General features: G+C 53.3%; 1 protein-coding gene across 5 annotated transcripts in view; it reads left to right on the forward strand.

The window, feature by feature from the left end:
- LOC149350375 (puratrophin-1-like) overlaps positions 1-24,377 on the forward strand; it is a 525,363-nt gene that overhangs the window by 422,745 nt on the left and 78,241 nt on the right. For all 5 annotated transcript variants that reach the window (XM_089579386.1, XM_089579388.1, XM_089579387.1 and 2 more), the window contains one exon: positions 18,584-18,706. In XM_089579386.1, coding sequence (XP_089435512.1) covers positions 18,584-18,706 — 123 coding nt within the window. The remainder of the gene's footprint in view (positions 1-18,583; positions 18,707-24,377) is intronic.

The following is a 24,377-nucleotide window of genomic DNA, read 5'->3' on the forward strand; positions in this document are numbered from 1 at the left end:
GCGCTGTTTTTCGGTTCCAGCGATCCTCTTGCTGCATCGAAGGTTCGCTGGTGCGTTTTGCTCTTTGCTGCTTTTTGTTTTTGCTTGACGGATCATGAGCGAAGGAACCGCGCTGCCGAAACCAGAACTGGAGGGGCCGCTTTCCTCTCCCCCATCGCTGGTGCTTCCCGCCTCGCGGTTTAATTACTGCCTTTCCGCTTCCCTCCGCCGCTCCCGCGGTGAGGATGTGGCTGCCGCGCGCGGCGGTGGCCCTTTGAAGTGGTCGCGCCTGCCGGTGGTGTGTCCGCCAGGGCCCCGTGGATGGCGGCCACTCCTGGCCTTATCGCCCTTCGTCACCCTTCCCTTTCGACTGCTTCAACAGTGCGGCTCTTTCAACCTTTATTTCGGCGGCGGCCGAGGTTAGAGCGAGAGCGATAAGCGGAGGTGGTGTGGTCGTCTCGAATCCGGTAAAGAGATATCGGGCGCTTCACGGAGCAGCGCATCCGTTCTGCCTTCTTTCTGAGCTCGCGTTTTATCTGTACCATCTGAAGACTTCAATCTCGGCTATGCGGCAACACGTGACCATTCGCGGCCGCGTTTTCACCCTCGATACAGGCATAGACCCAAAGCCGATCAGATACGGTGCCGCTGTTGTCGCCCGCTGGGGCGACTGGGGTAAAACTTGGGGGGGTGCAAAGTAGGCTTAGCGCCCATAGGAATACGTGGGAGCAAACGTTTTCAAAGCACTTTTCTATTTTCATAGCGCAACTTCGATGTCGTCCCTTCGTTAAGAGCAACCAAATTCATCACTGAACGGACTCTTAAATTACGAAGCGCCATTTCGGAGGCGGTGTATTTTTAAAACACCTACGCATTGGAGTGACTCCCGGCTGGAGGTACGAACGAGAGCGCGGCCCATAGAAACCATGTAAGCAAAACTTTCAGCAATATTTTTCTCGTTTCACAGCGTACCCATGAAGGTGGCCATTTGTTAACAGTTGGCGAGTGCTTTGAAGAAGAGTGTGACAAAATATGGCACGTCATTTCGAAGTTATCTATGTAATACGCCAGGATAAATGTGTGCTGTGAAGCCGGACGTACCCCCAAAAGGTGCTCTATCCTCTTGGCGTTACCCCGAATCGCGCAAGCTTCTCGTATAGTCTGACATGCTGCCGCGTTGCTACATTTGCTTATTAATGCAGTTATTCCTCACGAAGGGATGACATCGTAGTTGCGCTGCGAAATCGGAGAACTGCTTTCAAAACTTTTGCTTGCATGTATTCCTTGGGATCTAAGCCTACTTTTCATCTCATTTGAGTCCGCCTGCCGCGATCTCCCCCTTTGTTTGTAAATACGGTGTTCGTCTATAGCACGGGAAAAATAGAGAAAGGAAAGAAAGGAAAAAAGAGATATAACTTCTGGCGCTATTGCATTTTCTGTCATTGGCGATATTGTGTGCCGCTATGCCAATGAACAAGGGGCGCCACTACAATGATTACTGGGGTGTTTTGCTTACGCTCGAATCGACGCGTAGGACTTTTCTTCACGTGATCACTTTTTTTTTCATCTAAGCGATAAGTGTAGGTCTTCCTCATATACATTACAATATAGTGTTTTATGAAAGTTGTGGTTGCGTAGGAGAGCTGCTCGAGTGCCATGTGTAATTCTGTGCCCACAAAAACGTTAGGAACACTGAAATCACGAAAAAAAACTGAATTTTCTCGTTGCCTAGGGGCACAAGCCAATCATAGAGGGTAGAATTGTGCAGGTCACGCGTAAACGTGCAGAGCACAAAGCATGCAGCCGTGAAGCTGCGTTGTAATTTTCGTGTTCCGTAAACTTTTTTGGGCACCTCTACAAAACTGAACATGCTACCACACAACTGTTTGTTTTTAACACATGTAAAAACATAGGCAGCCATACTTTTTGAATCACAGAGTTCGGGAGAAAAAAAAAGGGGGGGGGGGGGGGGGGGGGGGCACATTTTAACTATTTTCTTTCTGCGGGAAAACGCCATTGCAGGGTGGTGCGTGGAAAGAAATTTATTCATCCATGAATTTGAAAATTTTGCTTTATTACTCCATATCATAGTGTAGCTAAAAGAGCTCTTTCTAATGACGTAAAAAAAAGCAGTGTATGTGTGGCTTGAGGAAAAAAAATCTTTCACTGGCACATTTTGAGGGATCCGCGCAAATATCCACAAAAATAGGAAATCGATTTAGTAAGAAAAAAAGGTCAACAAAATATCTAGAACTCACGTTTTATGTTTTACTATGTAATTGACGAGTATTCTAAGTTAGATAACTTTTCATTCTGAACTTTACAGTCAGGAAAAAAGAAAAAAAAAGCAATTGCTTGCACGAAGCGCCTTAGCCTACTCTATAGTGCAAGTGCCCATGTCGCTCCAGGGCCGTCTTGGAGAAAACTCGATCCTCTGCGCCGCTGGTTGCACGGAATCGTTCAGTACATACCCGGCACCTTCAGAGAGGCCTGGAAAGCAGCGAATCCCCCTGACAACGGTGAAAACGAATGCTACAGTGGGCGCCTGTCGGTAGTCCGGGCTGCCTGGAGCGGTCATCTCTGTCCGAGCGATAAGCGGGTGAATGGACGTCATATTCTCGCACAAAGCTCTCACTTGCATCGAGAGAGTCGAGTGTCGGTGCTGTGGAATGCCGAGAACACCGCCGTTGCTGAGGAGCGTCGGCGAGAGACGAGGACGCCGGACGTCATGCTCGCCGTGATCGTTCAGCGTTGACAGCTTTCGCTGAAGGTTTAAAGATACTTAATTATACGGGTGACGAAAAAAAAAAAAACCTTATCCGAAATTAAAGTAGTCCTTTCGCAAAATACTGAACAGGGTATACTTGTCAAGAAGCGGCCGTGCAGAAGGCTCATTTTGCGCCATCGTTCAGTTCAAACTGAATGATTTGAATAGGCGCGGCATCGAAACATTTGAAGGTGTGGAACTAACGCGCTATTCCCAGCAATCCACTAGAGCAAGCAGGGGTATATTTTCTATATACCTTATATACCTATATACCCTAACTGGTTAAAATATTCATCAGTTATTAAACCGGTGGAGATTTATAGTGCGTATGATCGCAGTCCCAGTCAGCACGCAAAGCGCTTGAAATGTTGTGCTCCTCTGAGGTTTTGCGCGTTTCTTTCAGTGTGTGTAAAAAAGAAATAATGTACAGCGTCATTGTTGCTTTCCTTTCACGGTGAAGACTTTTTCGCGCTTCCAGCAACACGTATATACCGGTTCGTACGCGTAAGAGGGGCCAGTGCTTTACACAAAACTAGTACATATTGTAACGTGGCGGCCAGCCGAAGAATGAGGCGTGGTGAACGATGGCTATGAGATGATTTAATGGCCGCTGGCCTAGCGCGGGTGCTCCGTCCCGCGCCACTGCCAGCTTCGTCTTCGTCACACTACCCGGGGCCTCCGAGCGATCGTCCCGATCGGTGACGAACAGACGGCGGAATGGCGATGGTCTTGAGTGAAGGATCGAACAATATGTAGAAGATGGTGCAGTGCTGGCCGCCACGATGAGAAAGATGAGAAAATGAGTCCCGGTCCACGAAGCATCCGCGCCGTAGGGTGCCAGGAGCTGACGGCCGAGGTCTCTGGACGCACCGAACGGCGGGGGCAGGGGGGCGGTGTCTTCATGTTTGGGTCTTGGGTCAGTAGGGTCTTTGGTCGGTGGGGTCTTGGGTCCGTCGGGTCTTGGGTCGCCGTGTCGTGTGGTCCGGGCGGGGGACGGGGCTGGGGTGAGCGGCGAGGTCGGTTCAGGTCGGGCGGGCTGGGGCACGGCCGTGCGGCGCTGACCAGGTACTCACGGCTGACGTCCACGGCAGGCCCAGGACGCCGAAGCTCCGCGACCAGGCTGGCGATGAAGGGACCCCCGCACCTCACACCAAATGTAACGTGGCGGCCAGCCGAAGAATGAGGCGTGGTGAACGATGGCTATGAGCTGCTGCCGTTGTTGGACTGTGCACTGCGCGTGTTTCCATTGCTGGTCGTACAACCCCTGTCGCATTCACTGTCCTCGACCATTGCCCCCACGATGTGATCCTCGGTATCGACTTTTTAACGACGCACGCGGCTCTAATTGATTGCGCCACTGGCCTTCTTCGTTTGGACTTGCCGCTCTGCTCCGAAAGCGCCGATACCAAGCCGCCTCGCTTACGTGCCGCTGAATTTACTCGCTTGCCGCGTGACGCTGCAGTCTATGTCCCTATGTCCCCGTTTCCCGCCGTTCTTGATGGTGTCTACGTCACGTACCCAATCAAGGACGTTGTCCTCCAGCGTAACGTCATCCTTCCACACACAGTCCTGACCGTCACCGGCAACCGCACCTACCTTCCGATTCTGAACTTCAGTCTCTCTCCCCAAGTTTTACCCTGTGGCATCGCGCTCGCTGAACTGTTTCCATTGGCCGAATGTACAGTTTCTGCTGTAACAGCTGTGCCTAACGCTGATCTCCATGCCCTTCCCCGCTCGGCCGCTTCACGCCCGGACCCTACTTTTGCGATGATCGCGGCGGATTTGCCACCTGACCACGCCAACGCCCTCTGCACCCTTTTAGCTTCCTACAGTGATGTCTTCGATTTCGGGAATCGTCCTCTTGGCCAAACTTCTGTCGTGACCCATCGCATCAATACGGGCGATGCCAGCCCTATACACAGAAGGCCCTATCGTGTTTCTCTTCCTGAGCGCCATGTCATCCAAACCGAGGTGGACAAGATGCTGGCGAACAACATTATCGAGCCTTCTAGCAGCCCTTGGGCATCCCCTGTAGTGTTGGTCAAAAAGAAAGATGGCAGCTGGCGCTTCTGTGTCGACTATCGTCATCTTAATCAAGTAACGAAGAAAGACGTCTATCCTCTTCCGAGAATTGATGACGCCCTCGACTGTCTACATGGTGCCAGCTACTTTTCTTCTATTGATCTCCGTTCAGGCTACTGGCAAATCGCTGTTGACGAACGGGATCGTGAGAAGACTGCCTTTATCACCCCCGATGGCCTGTACCAATTCAAAGTTATGCCTTTCGGCCTCTGCAACGCTCCTGCCACCTTCGAGCGCATGATGGACTCGCTTCTGCGTGGCTTCAAATGGACAACGTGCTTGTGCTACCTAGATGACGTTGTCGTTTTCTCCTCAACGTTCGAAAGCCACATACGCCGTCTTGCTACTATCCTTGCGGTCTTCCGTCGCGCTGGTCTCCAACTGAACTCCAAGAAGTGCACCTTTGGCCAGCGCCAAATTAAGGTCCTCGGCCACTTGGTTGATGCGTCTGGTGTAAAGCCCGACCCTGATAAAGTTCGTGCCGTTCGTGAGTTCCCCACTCCCCGTTCCTCGAGCGATGTGCGCAGTTTCCTCGGGCTCTGCTCGTATTTTCGCCGGTTTATCCCAAACTTCGCCGACACGGCCCGTCCCCTTACCACCCTCCTGAAGAAGGATGTCCCTTTCTCCTGGGGCCTTGACCAAGCTCGCTCCTTCACGGCACTTGTTGCGGCCCTCACGGCTCCACCTGTGTTGGCCCATTTCGACCCATCTGCGCCTACGGAACTTCGCACAGACGCCAGTGGCCATGGTATTGGCGCCATTCTTGCGCAGCGGCAACACGAGCACTTTCGTGTGATTGCTTACGCCAGCCGCCTGCTCTCTCCTTCCGAGCGTAACTACTCTATTACGGAGCGGGAGTGCCTTGCTCTTGTTTGGGCGTTAACAAAATTCCGCCCTTATTTGTTTGGAAGGCCCTTCTGCGTAGTTACGGATCACCATGCTTTGTGCTGGCTGTCCTCTCTTAAAGACCCTACAGGACGTCTGGGTCGCTGGGCCTTGCGTTTGCAAGAATACACATTTAATGTTGTCTACAAGTCCGGCCAGCTGCACCAAGACGCTGACTGTCTGTCCCGCCATCCTGTCGATCCCCCTGACTCCCACACACGTGATACCGACGACTGTGTACTGTCCGTATCAGACTTTCTGAACATTGGTGACGAGCAGCGCCGTGATCCAACTCTGCGCCTCATAGTCGACCGCCTCCGCAGCGACCCTTCCGATCCTGCTCTACGAATGTTCGTGCTGCATCACGATATTTTGTACCGGCGCAATATGCACCCAGATGGCGCCGACCTCCTGCTCGTCGTCCCGACCCATCTGCGCTCCACAGTACTTGCCCAACTTCATGACGCTCCTACTGCCGGGCACCTAGGCGTCTCACGCACGTACGACAGCGTGCGCAGGCGGTTCTTCTGGCCTGGCCTTTACCGCTCTGTCCGCGGTTATGTTGCTGCTTGTGATCAATGCCAGCGCCGGAAAACGCCCCCACTTCCACCCAGTGGCCAGCTTCAGCCCATCGACATCCCGACTGACCCATTTTTCCGTGTTGGTCTCGACCTGCTTGGTCCTTTCCCCCCATCAACATCCGGGAACAAGTGGATTGCCGTTGCGACCGATTACACTACCCGGTACGCTATCACGCGCGCTATCCCTACCAGCTGCGCCTCCGATGTCGCCGACTTTCTTCTCCATGACGTCGTCCTACTTCATGGCGCTCCTCGTCAACTGCTTACGGATCGCGGCCCCTGCTTTCTTTCTAAAGTGGTCCATGACCTTCTGCGCTCCTGCTCTACCCGCCACAAGTTCACGACGGCCTACCATCCTCAGACCAACGGCCTTACTGAGCGTCTTAATCGCACCCTGACGGACATGCTGTCTATGTATGTCTCAGACCACCATCGAGACTGGGACGTCAGCTTACCTTTCGTGACGTTCGCCTACAACTCCACACGCCACGATACCACCGGCTACTCTCCCTTCTACCTGCTCTTTGGCCGCGACCCGTTGCTACCCTTCGACAGCCTCCTGCCTCACGACCCTTGTACCAGCAGTTACGCTGGTGACGCCATTGCCCGAGCTGACGCCGCCCGCCAAATCGCTCGAGATCGCCTCGACGCTTCACAAGTCGCTCAAAAACGACGGTACGACCTTCATCACCGTGACGCCCATTACCCTCCCGCCTCCCTCGTACTCCTCTGGCTCCCTGCGCGTCGTGTGGGCCTGTGTGAGAAGTTGCTGCCTCGTTACGTGGGTCCTTACCGCGTCTTGCGGCAACTGAGCGATGTCACCTACGAGATCGCGCCCCTGCAACCCCACACTCCTCGTGCGGCCTCCTCTACACAGCTCGTACACGTCGCCCGTCTTAAGCCCTACCATCCAAACCCACCATCTTAGGACACCCATGGACTGTGCTTCCTTCCGCCCGGCGGAGGAGGGGGGGGGGGGGGGGGGGGGGGGTAGTGTTACGGTGCATAGTTGCTAGGAGAAGACGACGTTGTTTTGGGACGTTCGGCAGTGAACGACGACGAGGACGTGGCAGTTTGTGCTGGAGTGATTTAGCTCGGTGTGCCTTCTGACTGTGGCCTGTACCGTCTGCCGCTGGGCTAACCCCCCGTAATAATATGGTTGGTAAAGAAGGTTGCTGACGGTCGCGTATTGCAAGTTTGAGTCGTCTTCTAAGTTCAGGCTAACGCAATACTATTTAGTCAAAAAGAATAATTGTCTTGTGGGGCATCCGAGTCGGGTGAAAATTTTTAACCTGCAACTTAGAGCATTGCAGGAAACAACAAAAGACGCAATGTTCAGTGAGTTTAATTAATTCTGAGTGTTTCTTTGACCCTCTGGAAGGAGCGCACGAAACCGCGGGAGATTAATAGAGAGCAAAGTTATCTAGCATGAGTTTCGTGAGCGTCGTGTTTATCTTGTACCCCAGAGTGTCGCCTCTGAGCGGGGCGATGTAGTGCTTGTAAATGCGTGCTTCCTCGAGTAATTCTCTAATTGTTGTGCTTGTATACCGTCGTCCCTGGTTTGGGTTGCGTCTCGGGTCAGAAGTTTTTGTAAGCGTGTCCAGACGCATGGTTGTAAGGCTGTCACGTGCGAGCTCGCGCCCATTCCCTGGAACCGCTTCACGACCAGGCAGCCAGATCACAGTACATGTGTTTTTGGTATTACGAAGGTGAAACAGAGTTATAAGAATGCGTAATGTTCTTGTCGGCCGATAGCGGCTATGGCTCATGTTACGTGGGACTCGGTTGTTACATGGGTAGTGCACAATGCAGCTGACATGCCAGTACAGTGCCCGGGATTTTCGGCAGGAATAATCTTTCGAATGTCTCTCACCTTATCTTCAGTTTCCGAGCGGTACAGTTATAGTGGTACCTCATATTTAAGATCGGCTCAGTCCTGTGTAGCCATGCTTTCACATTCTGCTCGCGTCTTCCGCAGCCAGCGATGATCGTGCAGCCCTCTGCCAACGAACAGGCGGGTTTTTCTCACGCCTCATTCCATTCATGAGGGCAGCGATAACGCGTGCGAGCCCCCGCATACAAAGCTCGCGACTCGCATTGTTTTCTCGACTGGCGCTGCTTCCCTCTGCGCTGGGTGAAGGAAGCGAAATCGGCGCTGCATTTGCACCTTCCATCAGATACATGGCGAACAAGGCTGGGCGTACAGCGAGCGATGTGTGGCTGGCGAAAGCAAGGTCATGCGAAAATGAGGAAGCTCGCGTATCTGGCCACGGATCGTTGCTAAATGCGGGGCTCATGTTCGCTCTGAGTCGAACGAGCTCTTTAGCACCTGGTCGAAAGAAGGACCACCGTTGTTTTTCCGCGAACGGCCCGCGAGCAGGCAGCCGGCTGGCTCTCCTTCGGGGCCGGCCTGGTGCGCCGACAGGCTGATAGATGGCAGCGCACGTGGCCCACTCGGAAAGCGAGTGCCGCGGCGGTGACTCGTGAACTAGTTTGCAGGCGACGGCGGCCCAGACAGCTGCCTGCCGGACGGCGGGCCGCCATGCAGAAGCTTCGGCGCTCATTTGCATCCCTGCTTTTCCCGGCTCCTTTCGCCGTCTAGTGATCTGGCATTGAGGAATTAAGGAGTGTCATGCTGTTGTCAGCGGTGTTTTTTCACTCTTCCCCCTGACGTAGGCAGCATGCAGCGCACCCCAGAGGAATAGCCGATAGTCAGGCGGGGCCGACACCGGCCCCCAGTGTGTAGATAAGTGCGGGCGCCGCCTGGTTAAACGTAAAAGTCACTTATACTGGATAGATGTGCCCCTGCGTTCCTTTCGTCATTATTTGTCACCGCTTTGGGCCTTCGGCAGTCACATTACTCTCGTCGGCAGATAAGAAGAGGGAGCGCAGGAAAGATGGCGGTTAACCACAGCGGTTTCCGGTTTGCTGCCCTGGATGCATGGTGGAGGGTGTCTCGGAAAAAATAAGAGCGCAAGGAGAAAAGAGCGACCACACTCTCTGATAACTCCTGGCGTATCAGCCGAATGACGTGTTTTCTTGGCTTCTTTCCAACCGTCCTGCACTTGCCAACGTTAGGCGGGTGAATCACAGGGTAATCCCTGGCGGGGCATTAATTAAGTGCACTGTTCCTGTAAGAAAAAAAAGTTATGCGGTTCTCATCTGAGGGCCCAATACGTCCGCACGCGTCTTAATAACCGAGTTATCGAGTAATCCGGCCACGCCTCGCCACCTATACCAGCTTCCTGCTTGAGCCAATTAGAAATGCGACCGCTCTAGAACCACCTTGGGACTGGGATATGATCACCGCATCAGGACGGGTTCTTCCTCGACCACGAGAATTCGATGCAGCCGCGATACGTCGCCTGTTAGATGCAATTCGACATTCTCCTCATCCGGGTGCTTATCCTTGAGCGCCGCTGCTTTTGCTGTTTGTTTCGCCCGCGTGCTGCGTGCAAGTGAACAAGAGCATCGGCGCAGCGTGCCCTACACAGAGTGGTACGGAGTTCAGTATGTATTATGAACGCCTACGCTGGAGTTCACAGGCAGCCGCGGCGTTGTTCATGCGGGGTGGGAGGCGCATCGCGCAGGGTTCGAACGCGCGCTGTATCGCCCAGCGACGCCTAACGATGCCCGTCGCTGCCGCTGATTAGCTGCCGCTGTTCAACACAGGCGCGCAGCCGTGCTTGATACGCCGTTTCTAAGTTTAGGCGGACGCTGTGAGTGTGTATACCTGCGGCCGTCAGCCACGCCCTGCTGCTTTGCAGCTGCCTGTGCCATTTCATGATTACCGCCGCGCGGAGGCACTGCATGCGCTGCCCATTGGACGTGTACGTAGCACGCCTCTTGGCTTCTTTTTTTCTTTTTTTTTTTTACGGAGGCCGCGCTTTCCGTGACGCGTGATAAACGCTTCGATGTTCGAGCCGGTATTCTTACGCCATCCTGTGAGTACAATTTGGCGGGTTGATTATTGTTGAAGACTGGATCGAAACCCGTCGAAAGAGATCGGCCGCCTTTTGTTTCGTGCGGCGAGCGTTCAGTGATACAGGAGCCGAGGCGGCGAGGCGCCGGGAAGCACTCCTCGTTTCTGCGTGTATCCGGCGGATCGAGCAAGTTCGAGGCGTATATACTTTTGGTTATTGTTTCCTCGGTTGGGTGGCGCTTTTACTCCACCCTGCTCTGCCTTTATTGGCTGGCGCCATTCCGCTCCCACCCAGGACAAACCGGAAGTCGGTGACATTGAGTAAGTTATGCCCTCCGACTTCCGCTCTTTCCGCTTGCTCTCGTAGATCGGCGGCGAATGTTCGCAGCCCCCGGCGCGGGGTTGTACTTCATGATTACAGCGGCTTCCAAAAGCACTGCTGAGGTGCTATCGACACGGTGACCGTTATTAAATGAAAACAAAAGAGCTTGCTTTAGGAAAACCCGCCATGAAATAAAGACGCCCAGCTGCACTGCCGCTATAACTCTTTGTGTAGACGGCAAGCGGTCATTTCCGCGAATTGGTTAAGAAAGAAAATGCGTACACTTTGCAAAAAAATAACCGGGCAACGGGGTTTGCTTCTCAGCCGTATAGTGGAGCCATTACGGCACCCTTGAGGACCAGAAGGCCTCCAAAGGCGAAGACAAGAGTTCTCCTTGCCTTCCACAGATTTAGAGCTAAAGAGGTGCCCTAAGTGATCCACTACTACACGACAAAGAAAGAAATCCCGTTGGCTGGTTAGTTTTTGCAAATACGGTACTTGCTGAAGAAGCCGCTGAAGAAGTCCCCTCTCTCCATGGTCGGGGATATAGTCTCTTGTCTGCACTGTCACGCTGCTCCCTGCATTTGCAGGCTAGCAGGTTCGTGAGAATCGGCCGAAGCAATTGACCTGAAAAGGGTTGACTGGGAAAAGCCGCTTCGTTCTGGAGTTGTATCCGACTGCAATGTAAGTACTTGCAGAAGTGCCGAGCAGAACAACACTATAGTGCTATGTTTTCGTCCTACCCGGATATGAGGCCTCATGAGATCGTGACGGAAGATTGATATCGTTTTCATAGAGCAGACGTAACTAGCGTTCGCACGTAAGAACGTCGCCGCCGTGTTTTCACTTATCTTTGAACAACGTAGATTTTTAATTAGCTCCTTCATGCATACCGTCGCAAGAGGGCTCATGTTGCCGGGCACCTTCTCTGTTTGCACGGTACTGCAAAAATTTGGCGCTATACATGGGTTCTGAGAAGTCCACGCACATGAAATGACCGAACAGTGTGAGTGAGCAGACTGGAGTAAGATGAAGGGTTCGCTAAGATATGCTTAGAAAGTAGCCAACAATCACTTAAACCAAGAAGAGCATAAGAAAATTTAGTTTTATTGCGGTGTTGATTAGGGTTAGAAATTAGTTTCCTAATCGTTCTCTGGTAGAATATAAATTAATAGAAGGTGTTTAATAAATACTTTAAGCTTTTATTTTTCTAGACTGGCTTTGGTGGTGTGCATTCTGCTCCTTGAATTGCGGACAGGGTTTTACGATGGGAGAGAGGAAGACATGCCCTAAATTATTCATGCAGCTTATATCCAAATCATGTCTGCGTCTCGCTTACGGCGCGTCCGTGGCAAGGTGTGGGAACCCAGCTTGGTCCCACCGACGGGGTTACTGTTGCATGTGTGACAAGCTTAGGGAGTTTCACTAAGATTTCAGTATCGTGAGAACAGTGTATGACCAGTATTGCAGACAGATGTCAGCCGTTGTCATTCTAATTGTCCAGCTTTTGCCGAATGGTTCGTCATCCTGCGACGTTTCTTTTGAAATAGGTCAGAGCCAAAAATCGCCAAAACTGCTTCGAGCACTTGGGGACAGAAGCGTCCTGATTGACTGACGTGTCGAAATTGTATAAGGTTTTTCATGAGAAGTTTTTGTAGCATGAAAGTGTTGCAGTAAATAACAAACATCATTCGTCTTCCCCTGCAAGGTAACACAGCGCTGAAGTTGCCTCACAGTCGCATCGAGACGTTTGAGACCCTGTCATGCTCGCTCTTTTAAATGCGTGTGCTGGCGTTTTTGTTCAAGCGCATCTAAGCATCGTAGGCGAAAACACATCGTGGTGATGGTGAGGCTTTACCCACCGGAGATAGCTCGCTTAAATTCGCAGCTCAGCCGCAGTGCTCCAGCCAGATCAGCGACCGCGCTCAAGGAGTCGTTCCTCGCTATGGCCTACTGGATCAGCGCGGTTCGAATGTAAGAGGGCATCTTCGTTTCTTTCCATTGTGATCGGGACAGGCCCTGATCGCCCAAATTGCAGCTGTCACAGCGACAAGGACCTTGAAAAGGACTTTCGGCGCCCGCTTCGGCGATGGAGAATCCCGGGTTTTTGACAGGCTGATCCCCCCCCCCCGAAATAGAGCGACTAGACACCAGAGTTGATCGCCCATCATTCCGCTCTTTTTTATTTTACTTTATCTGCGTCCTGTTTCCGAAGGCAAAGCGCTTGTAGTGTTGAGCAGCGCCGCACGGGTTCTCTAGTGAAAGTGTTAGGTAAGCTTGGAATAGCGTGTGAGGCCAGACCTGCTCTAGCGTGACAAGGCTCATTCACCTCGCGCTGCGGCGCTAAGTGCTGCTGCTGCTGTTGCAGGTAGCACGCGTCTGACTCGTCGACCCTGGATGGCTCACAGAAACGGGAGAGAAAAAATAAACGAATGGCCGGGCAGCCCAGAAACTGCGTCACGCAAACGACGCCTGACATAACCTGCGTCGCGGAAAATGGTGGAAAAATAGCCCCTCGCGGGGCAATTGGTGTTTCGTCCGTCCACAATGCCTGCGTCACCGTGCCGTTTGGGAAGGGTACAGAAGGGGAGGAAACGGGCGATGAATTCCCCTCTGTAGAAGAGCAACCTGGTAGTGAGAAAGAACAGCCCTGATACTTGGGGCAAAAAGCCTTTCAGGTTTCACAATGAGTGGGATGTGTGTGGTTCGTTCTCCAAAAGTAAAAAAAAAAAGTGCATTCTGGATAGCGAAGAGGAATATAGCGAACCGTACCGGCTTTTCGTTTGAGCACGTCTTTTTAAAAGTATTTCGAGCAGTTTTTGCTGCAGAGGAGATAATTTAATTTCGTTGTTCAGTTTTTCTAGTGCGGAAGTCACTTGTGGTGACCGAATACAGTGAATCCTACTTCCGCTACACACTGGTTTTCGCAGTGCAGGAAACTCCGTACTGCCAACGGGCATTATCGTGTTTAATTGGTTCACGCTGAGTAAAGGTTGTTCCTCGGAGTCCATCTTAATTCTGCCTGCTGAGATGCTGTGTCTGCCCATTATTACTACTTGTCAGTGAGTCTGCTGTCTACAAGGGTACCATGCAGGAAATGAGAACGTTGGAACGTCATCACGAGATCCTCTTGCTGTTCCTTCTTCAAATCGACTACACTCGTTCATTCAATCCTTCACTGCGCATGAGAGAACGCATTGCCATTATTTTGACAGCTGACTGAAAGCATCGATGTCTGTTTTCTGCAAAGAATTTAGGTGGCGCCATCTAGTGTACTATTGTGTTTTTTTAACTATTTTATTCCTTTATTTTTTTTTCTCGATGCTGCTGAGGGCAGGAAAAGGCTGCGGTTTGTATTTACCCACGTACTGCCGTCTGCTGTTCTCAAATATGTGCGCTGGTCAATGTGCGCTGCAAGTGAGCGCCCAGGCATCGCGGTAATAATAAGTAAAGGGCGGAGAGGTGGGGCGAGAAGGGAGACTCGTTCTCGTATCATTCGGGTCCACTGCCACCGAGCGTCGGCGATCGCCTTTTCCGCCATTCCTGCGGGGGCCTCAATTAGGCTCCGTCCGCGGCGCGCGCACCTCGGCGGCCCGTCTGCGGCGGCGGCGGGGACTCGCAGAGGCGGTCCGAGCCGGAGCGAGGCGTCAGCCGCTCCGTGACGGAGTGTCAACGACCCCTTTCACTTTCGCTACCGCGGCCGGAGAGAGCGGGGAAAAAGCAAAAAGAGCGGCGAAAAGGCGCACGTTCAGCTGTCTCGTTTGTCATTTGGGGTTTGTGTCTTCTGATGTCCCTCCCATCCGGGCCTCAACTGGACGCCGGGGTGCTCCCGAGGAGGACGGTCGGACAAAGCGCGTGTCTCAGGCTGCCTCCGCTAACGATCCTCTCCGGCGGCGGCGAGCTAGTGGCGGTGCTCCGCTTGCCGTCATCCTGGCCGCTGGTCTTGTTCGCGCTGGTGGCTGCCGCGCGCTTTTTGCCCAAAAGGGTGGACGAGACTACGCTCCTCGCCGCACAATGGGGCCATTCTATTACAACCGCGGCCCGACTTACCTCCTGACAAACGCGCGCCGAATCGGAGGCCTAATGGAGTGCGCGGAGACAGCGTTCCTCGCGTGATGCGCGACGCGCCCTTTGCCACGGCCGCGCACAGTCGTGAGGCTCTTTTCTGCTCTTGCCGCCGCACTGGCTGGGCGCAGAGGTGCTGCAGCGCGGCGACCACGGCCGGCGCGAACAACAAAAGCGTTTCATTGCTCGACAGCGTGCGGACGTGAGAGGAGCAACGTGAGTAGATTGAGAAGCTGTAGATCTCGGGTCCCTGAAGAGATAAGGAAACTGGTTCGCGTGTAACGACACACATGGCAGGGGACACTGTCACACACGCGTACCGTGTAGTGAATGGTGTGCGCAAGAGCGTCGCAGACCGCACGCGCTCGTTGCGTCCCTGGTAGTGCTTGCCAAGAGTTGCATCGCGTGCAGCTTGCAGGTGCTGCAGCGCCGCACGCCATTCCCTGGCACACTCTCCTTTACGTTACGTATCTTCACCTTCTCTTTCTCTGGCGCCTGGGCCTTCGAGTTGTCATCTGAGGGCAGCAGCATGCTTAGAATTTTCGGCAGTTCACGGTTATGCGGCCTGTGCAGGCCGGCGCTCGCGAGCTGCGGCGACACAAGGAGTCTTGTATTCCCTTTCTTCTGAAAGAGCCTTCGCTTTACTTGGCCGAACCATATGCGAGTTGTTTTACGCGAAAGCGCAAATGGCCCGGTGTCGCAGAAAAGCTGGCGTCGGCGTTACCGTCGGCGTGACGGAAAAATGCGGACTGGTCAAAAAGGTGGCTGTTTACAAAAAGCTCCCGTAGATGGCGCCAGCGACACCAGCGGTGCGTCGGAACCCCCTTACCCTCGCGTTCCGAGTCAGGCACGTTCGCACGGCTAGGTTAAAGCGGGGGTTTATATGTATGTCGTGGGGTCATTCACATAATGATTGTGGAAGAGGAAACAGTGTCTGTGTCTGCGTAGGAAGAGGAACCGCTGTCGTGTCATACGGTGCTTAAGTGCCCCCCCCCCCCCCCCCCCCCCGTATTTTTTTTAATACAATGAAGGTGCAGCAGCAGTGCTTCCACGTGCGTATCCACAGTGCAACTCTATCATACAGATATCGCGGAGCTATAATGGAGATTTTCTGTTCGCGCGGGCAACGTGTGCTGCAATGATAAGTAAGTTCCTCTAAGCACATGCATTAACCAGGCCACATGGTTGTTTCCGAACCATATAGTGAAGCCTTTGCGCCACCTCTAAAGACCAAAAGATTTTGAAAGGTGAACACGAGGGTTGTCTTTGCATGTCGCCTGGCTGGTTATTTTTGGCAATTAATCGTGTACGTTAGGTGATACCTTTGGTCTCATTTATATAACCTAGCCTGCGTGAAGTTGAGGCAGAATGAACCGGGAGGCCATATTTGGTGGCAATTTTTTCTGTGCCTTATTGTTTTACCTTTTGTCCACAAGTCATTTCCGGCTTTGGTTGCAGGGCCGCTGACATACATGCCTTGCATACCAGTCGTGATCTTACAAGTGGTGGCGACTAAATGTATAGTTGAGCAGAATAATAAATTGGAGGATAGAATGCAACTAAGTACAGCACCATACTATAAAATAAGCTAGTATACCCAACAATTCTGGACAAAAGCATTTTTGAGCGGGAAACCATTGACGAAGGCGGTTTTTTCATATAATACAAGATTTCACTTGCACAATCACTATATCCGCAGATCACCAGACGGGAGTCTTGAATTTTTTTTTCTCTTAACATTTTGGATCATTACCTTCAATATTTCCATAACAGTATCTTACAATTTTCCAATTTTCAAAATTTTTTCCAGGGAATTTTGGACATGTTAAGACGAGTGCCTGGAAGTATCAGTTGCGCACGACAAAGCCTCCGTAACACTTTTTGGCGGGCTTGATGATTCTAAAAGAGGTCTGCGCTTACGTGACGACGACAGGGGAGAGGATACAAGCTAGAGTGCAAGAATGCAACGCCGCCATAATTCTGGAGGAAAAATACCTCGCGCAGCCGTGATCATAGTAAGATGCCAGCTATGGAGAACGAGGGGATAGAGGGAGAGGAGGAAGGTTCCGCGAACAAGCGCTGCGAATGCAGATGAAGGGTGCCGAGTGGCGAATAAATCAGAAGAATATATTGTCTTCGTGCGGTGACGTTTATCCTCTACTCTGGCGAGTTGAAAAAGTTGCGACAACCGGCGCGTTCCCCGGGCTTCGCTTTCGAAACTCGCGCGTATACCCTGCTCCTAGGTCGAACCTGTGCGCAGCCGCTGCACGATCGGTATCAGAAGCGCTGGGTTTCTCTTGTGCGCGACACCGCGTGGCGGGGGCTCGCTCTCGTGGCCGCTGCAGCAGCAGCCGGGTTTGAAATTGCAGTGTGTTTACGGCGAGAGCCCTGGCTGCCCTATATTCTGGCGTCTATCGCGAGCGATCGCCGCGTAAGTGCGCGTGCGAAAGGAAACAGAAGCAAAGGAGAACAAGTTCACTGGCAGCAGACGCCGCCTGCTGCCCAGACGTCGGGCTTGGCGCTCAAAGTGTATATACTTCTTATTCCGAGGCGGGTCATCGTTTTAATAGGTCGAAGTTGTTACGAGAGCCACGACGTGTGCGACCACAGCCTTTACGTGAATGTAGGACGTGGTACTAAAAACCGAGTCACCGATGGGCTTTTCCAGCGGTAGCGTTACATTCACGAAACAGCTCTATCAGTGGTCTCGCGGTACGGCACACACGTGCCACCCTTCCATAACTGGTTCCTCTGCCGACGCCACTGCCGGGCCCCTAGCCTAGAAAAAGAAGAAAAATGAAGAACGAGCAGGTGCTTAACCTCAATTTCTTTTCCGCCGCCCGATCTGCGTAGTACCTCTTGGGGCCCTCGCGCAGCGGCATCCACTGCGTGCAGTTGGCTCGCGATTGCTCGAGGCGACAACGACGTGCCTTTCAGAAGGGAGGAGCGCTCCGCCACACAGCTCCTCTTTCGTCGGCGGAGAACCCGTCAGCCGACTCAAGCGCTGCCTTTCAGTTGTTCGAGTGCACTGCAACGGTGGCTGCGACGAGAGCTTGCTGGCAGCCGCATTCACCGCGTCCACGTGCGGACCAGTGAGAACGCTCTCGCCTGGTTGGGCGCTTTAGAGGATCTAAATAAATAACAATCTCACTGGTGTGTGCCCTGTGGTCACGAGACTCATGCGGGCCTTGCAGAGATGACGCTGTCGCGGAATCTGCTGGCGCGCTCCACCGGCCCGTTTCAAAGGGGATGGTCTTATATCATCTATCCATCCACTCTGACCAGAGATGCCACACCGTTTGCCTTTACCATTGGAGGGCAGTCGAAAAGTTTGGGCTTCGGTGGTTTTTTTTCTTTTTTACTCGTGCTAATCGCATATTGGCGGTAGCTAGCGCTACTTCCGTCTTGTTCACTCTCCTGGGCGGTTGCGCTGGCGGTCATCTGCAGAAGGTGAAGTGTCCAGAGCGTTTGCATTTGAAATTGCAGAGCGCAACGCTTTGTCCGCGTGAGTTATGCGGCCGATATTCACGCTGTTCGATGGCGCTGCAGTTAGTTTTGACGATGATCGATGAGATGTAGGAGGGTGCGAAAGCTGTTTAGTGAGCTCAGTCTTCAGGATTCGCGCAACCCTTCGCTGCTTTGTATTCGTGGTTTTATTATCTGGTTTCCTTAGTGTACTACACATCAGTTGAATTCTTCAGTCAAAACAAGACTGTGAAGGAGCCGTTTTCGCTGATCGATGAAAAATAAATAATAATAATAATAATAATAATAATAATAATAATAATAATGCGCCTCTCAAACAATAGCCCACTTCAGTCCTCAGTTATGAACCATGTTTCTCTGTTCGTTCGATTTTCGCGGGTGCCACCTAATAAGTGTGGAACAGTTTCGTGTCCTGGCGTAGGTAGCTCCTTGAGGTGTCCTGTGTGATATACGAGGCGACGGAAGCCGAACGAAATTGCGTCTCTGTCTCGCAGGTGCTGTCGTGGGTCTGCAAGAACGGAGCCGAGGCCCTGTCCAAGCACTCTTTCGTGGCTGATTCACTTTCGGCCATTCAAGACCAAGAGTACGAGTTCGAGAAGTTCTACTTCCTCGCAATGGTAAGCCGGCACGCGCGCTGATTCGTCGCGGCAGCGTGCGCGCTCCTTCGCCGCTAGGCTGCTCTGGGCTTTCTTTGGTGATGACGTATTTACCCGCCTACTTTTGAACGTCGAGCACTGGTTCGCTGGTGGACATCCCGCGCATTGTTTATGCGCAGTCGTTAGTTCTAGAAAATTGATTCCGGGAAAAGCGATCTCGCTGGTAAAATATGGAGAGGCGGGACGTAGCGTCTCGGGCAAGGCGGGTTAACTATGCCACAGGTCACTGTATTGGCCGATGCGCGAGAAGCAGCCGTGCGCGGGGCTGGTTAATGAAGCGGTAGCTACCTAATTCTTCCGGCCAAATGGCTCGGGTCACGCTGCCAATCCATCACGGCGAGGAGTGGGCGCTTATCCGCGGCCGTAAAGCCCGCGGTACGCGCTCTGCGGCCGTATATTACGCGCCGGCGATTAAGCCAACCGAAGCTGCGCACGTGGAGAGCGAGCATCGCGCAGCAGCAGCAGCAGCGCGGACGGAAGGGGGAATAATTGGCTTCGCGGCGGCTGCAGAGGCGCCAAAGGCGCGACAGGCCGTCCTTGGGGTTCCTGCGCGGGGTGCGTCCGGGTTAAATAAACCACTATCAATTAAGTCGCCGCCGCGCGTGCCCCTCGCCCGGAGCACGCGTCCGGAACGGGAAACGTCCCGTTGACAGGGGGCCGGAATGGGTCCCCCTCGCCCCTCGATATCGGGGCCGGCTGTCCACAGCGGCCGCCGGCGCACGCCCTTGGGTCGAGCCGGCGTGGGCACTGCGTGGGCATGCGACGGCCGATCAAATTCCTCCCGGCCAACCGGCGGCCGAAACGAGTGGACGAAAGGGCTGCCGGAAATGGGCCAGTTAGGCGGTGCTAGTTGATCCGCGGCGCTCTGTCGTCGTTAGGTGCGGTCAGATCGCGGCTGACCTAATGCGGAGCGCCCGGGGCTCTTTGGTCGGCGACGACCCGATGAGAGAGAGCGAGGGGGCACCTCTACCGCGTCTGCGTGGTGCGGTAACTGTTGAGCCATCCGCGTCGATATGTTCAACGCACCCTCATACTAATCGGTGCGCAGTAAATCTGGCCACGTTTGCCTAAGCGCCTTACCCGTGTACACGTCAAGAGGGTCACGTTGACAAACTTAACAGGTGTCGTAATAGGTTGCGCGCGGAGAGCGCCCTCACTGTTCATTTTGAAAACTTCGAGCGTTACGCTTAGCGTGATGCCGAAGACGAGTCTGCCGAAGTGGTCGCGGAAGGAAGAGTCAGGGGCGCGCTACCCGTTGCCTCTTCCCGGAGGCAGCAGTCTAGTGTGCGGGGAGGTGAGGGCCGATAAGCCGCACGTCACGCCTTTCCTCGTAGACGACTCTCCTCGTAGACGACTCTTTCGCCGGACACCGCGCCACCAGCGAAAGGGAGAGGCACGAGTCACTGGCGTCTCGAGCGCGGCTCGGACTTGACCCAGCGCTCCGCTGGCTGCTGCGGCGGTCGCTGCGCGTGCACCAGTGAGCCTCAGCGCGGGCACGTCCGGTTCATGCGGCGGCGGAGTCCGATTTGCATGATTCCGGGTGAAAGTCCCCCATCGTTCCGGGCGAGCGTGAGGTGCGAGGGGGCCCGCGCGCGTGGGAAAAAAAAAGAAAAGAAAACTGGGCGCAAGATGCGACCTTGCTCTCCCACGCAACGCGGCTCTCGCGCCGCTCGGGCCGGCAGCCCCCTCATCGCTGTCGGCGTGCGCGGGAGGGCGTCCGCGCGCTTTGTATGCGACCGGGACCCAGCCGCCGCCGCTCGCGAGAGCACGCTCGCTTTCCGAGTTTGGCCGGAAGGCGAGTTTCATTCATTACGACTCGCGGGGGAAATTGCGGCAGCGGCGCATGAGCGAGAGTCCGCGCCACTCACTGTCCCGGCGGGCATCTTTCCTGCTACGCGGGGGACGACCGATTCTATGGATAAGGCTGAAAGGCTGGCGTGAACCCAGCTTAAATACGATGCTCGCTGCGGCGACTTCGACGGCATAGGCTGAACGGAGCACGGAGTTTTCGTCGTTTCACCTTGGGAGTTCTTCGTCGCTCGAGTGGATTTAAATGGCCTTACTCGGTAGTCCGCGCGCGCTGATAACAGCTGTCGTTCGGTACAACCGTTGCAGAGGTTCCTCATCCATTAGCCACGGTAATAATCTCGCAGTGAAATCTTGCTGGGCATGTTTACTCTGGGTAATCATGCTAGCCGGTCGGATGGTCCAAGAATATCAGATGCTTTTTTTTGTTCCTCCTAATTGTTTCTTGCTTACTGTAAAAGCCTCTCATCGGAAAAATGCGTCGTCGGTCAAAAAATTTCTCCATTGGCTGGAGGGAAGTGGCGCTACTTGCAGTAAAATTATCGTTTTTAATGCTATCGGATTGCCAATGCATAACGTAATTAGGTGTCCCTGTTAATTTTTTGATGCGATAGCTTAGTTAGTTAGTTAGTTATATGGGGTTTTATGGCGCATAAGTGATGCGATAGCATTAGAGCTAGTAAAGCAAAGCAAGTTGTTAAACTAGTCGCCTTCCCAGTTTCCTGTGTGCGCCTTGTTTTGGCTGGTGTTTTTTTTCCTTAAAGCATTAGGGCTGTCGGCATACCAAAACCCCTACGCCGGATGTCAGGAAATTCCCTGATTGGTCCAGTCAGTGATGACGCCACATGCGTCACGTGACCGCCGAGGACCAATCGCGGTGCGCCGCTAAATTTGATAATCCATTACCACCGGAGGAGCTGGGAGGCTGTGACAGTACCGACATCAGGGCGTCAGGTGTGCGGGAGACGTAATAAATAAATAAAGTAATGAAACAATTTGTGGCCGCGAGTTGGATTCAGACCCGCGGCGGCGCGAACATATTGACTTCGTTGACTACCTCATTGGCCCACTACGCCACTACCGCAGCTGAACATCCTGCGTGTTTAACTGCGACTCCCAAAACACACCGCTATGACATTGTAATCTTAAGGTGACTTAAGCGGCCACATAATTTTGTTCGCTCTTTACTAGTAGCCCCAAGACTGCCTGAAGCGTCCAACGACAATTATCGAATTGAAATGATCGAAGTGAAACGTCTAAAGAGGTTTCTGATGTCTTCACCCTTTCACAGCAGCTGCTTAGTCGCCCATCGTCTTCCTCCTGTGCACGTGTGAGACAACTGCGCAGTATGACGACGCTGAGATGTGTGCGACGATGACACAGCCTTTCCTCGACTGAAAGTTTTGCTGAGTTGTAAGGATGCACACCAAAGTGGAAATACTTCAGGGGTTCAACCTTGTTGTAGTACATGCGACTGCCATCATCAGCTCACCTACATTCGTCATCTGAGCTCTGCATTATAGATCTTTCCGGTGTCCATTTCATTTTCTTTATTTCAGCAAGGATATTGCCATGAGCGTTTGTTTCCTAACCCACTCTGCTCTCCCCCAGCCTCTTAATGTTACGCCTACAAACATAGTGTAAATTTCCGCCTAACAAGAACCGCATCAAAGGCCTTCCTGAGCGACACTTTCACTTATCCGTCGCGCGCTGTTCTTTTTCGTCCCACAGGCCAAGTGTTATGAAGGCGTTCAGAACACACTCGGTAAAATAAGCCACGCCTATTTACCCGTGTGTAACTTTTATTTGTTTAGTTTAGATTGCTGCACTTTTCTTTCAGCTGAACAAGAAACTCACGAGTGAATTTGCATGGGCAATGTTGTGTGCACTGTTGTCCGATACAACTCGGGAAGGGAGCAGGGGTCAATGGCCTCAAAAGAGGCCCTCCAGTCGATGGCGTCGCGGTTAATTCGGTTAATTTCGTGGCTGTTCCTCTTCTACCTGCCAGCCTTCTGAGATGGCGCGCTATCAGGTGCAAATACGACGTACTGACAATCAGTCGATGCCACTGGCTGGAGAGTGTCTCCTTTCAGGGACATTTGCTGCTTCGTTCTTGAGTTGCGCGGTGCATGTTTTACATATCTGGTCCGGTACGTAAAGCACTTCAGTGCCTAAGTTGAGGCGGAAGCATCGTCGTACGGGCAGAGTGCGGTTCCACCACACTTCCAAGTAACGCTTGCCCTGCGTTTAAAACAAAAAGCCGCGATTCGCGCTTTTTGTTTTCGTTCGTAAAACCGCGACACTCCTTCCGTCATGCCTCATCCATTCACTGCCTGGTTTTTGCAGCTGCGTCGAGGTGCAGCAGCCTCTTAAAGGGACTATGAAACAAATTTATTGAGATTACGTAAAGATAGGCAATCCATCACTCGTCACTCCAGCGCAAGAATTTTTGAGCTAGCATCAATAACAACGAAGTTATAGGCGATTAAAAATCACGCTCCTCCTCTCCCCCCTCAACTCGTACGCGCGGGGTACCATAAAAAAATAAAGAAAACAGCTCCGGGACTGGGCTCCGCCCATGATACGTCATTCGCTGACGTTCGGTTTACGACTTCCGGTTGTCCCACTCCCGAGGAGCAGCGTGTGTCGGCAGCGTCTCTCCGGTCTCTGCGCTTTCTTGGCTCCCGAACTCGCGACAGAAAGAGGCGGCAGAGGTAAATTAAAACCATATGCGCGAAGGCAATGCCCTCGCTCGCGCTTGCCCGAGGGGGTCGCGCGGCCGCTCGAGCAGACGATGTTCACCGCTACCGGAAGTGTGCCCGTGACGTCGAAGCTGCCGCGGCTCTAGCGAATGACAGCGTGTGGTGGCCTGCCGACGTCATGGGACTAGTGACGTCTGTTTTCCCGATTTTGGTTTCAGAATTGCTCCCTACGAAGACACCAAGCGGCCCGCGAATTTTAAAAAACACGATTTTTAAAAATTCATAATAAATTGCCGGCTCAGTTCCGAAGATTCATACTTGGTGTCAATGCTTCTGAGCATCACTTCTAACGTTTACAAGCGGCTTTTAATTCTTTTCATGGTCCCTTTAATGCGCTCGAAGTCTTAACGGTACCAACTTGTGCTTTTTCAGCCAAGACCGCGTGAATACAAATGGATCAGTGGGTCGTGCGTTGTCGTTAAGGGTTGCCCAGAAATCGCTTCCTGTCGAAGCCGGTCGCGGTCCCGATTCGTCTCGCGCCGGTGGCAGCTCGCAGGCCGCTTATTGGCCACGCGCAGTTCATTCACGCCGCGCGCATGCGGCGTCCTTGCCGGGGCGCTCCCCCCGTGGGCATGGAAAACCGATGGTGCTCGTCGGTCACCTCGTGCACCTGATGAATGGACGCGGCCGGTGGCGACCTGCGCGGGGGGTGACCGCGCCACCGTTCGCCTCCCAGCGCCGCGCGGCTCGCCTACGCCTGGTTGCGCATGTGCGTCACGAGGCGCTGTGACCGCCCACTGCGGCCGGGCCAGCCAGCGCGTCCACCGCGGCTGCGGCAAGGAAGGTCACGCCGCCCTTCTTTCGATCATCACCGTGGGCGCGGCGTTTATTTATTTGCGGCTTACTTAAAAGTGTATATCCTCCGCGCAAAGTCAACAGGAAGAAGAGCAGCTCTTCCTGCGCGAAGGACCGAAAGCGCAGCGCCCGTTTCCTGTAGCGCTGGCTGCTGCCCCCGTCGTATATTAATTGAGTGCCTGTCGCGCACGTGTGCGGCCGCCTTGCGCCGCTTATTGGTACCGCTTCGCCCCTTTTCTGCCTGTCCGTTGCACTCCGGCTTTCTTTCT

This window comes from Amblyomma mixtum, chromosome 3 (genome assembly GCF_055824585.1).
Source record: "Amblyomma mixtum isolate Tamu chromosome 3, ASM5582458v1, whole genome shotgun sequence".
Taxonomy (NCBI): Eukaryota; Metazoa; Arthropoda; class Arachnida; order Ixodida; family Ixodidae; genus Amblyomma; species Amblyomma mixtum.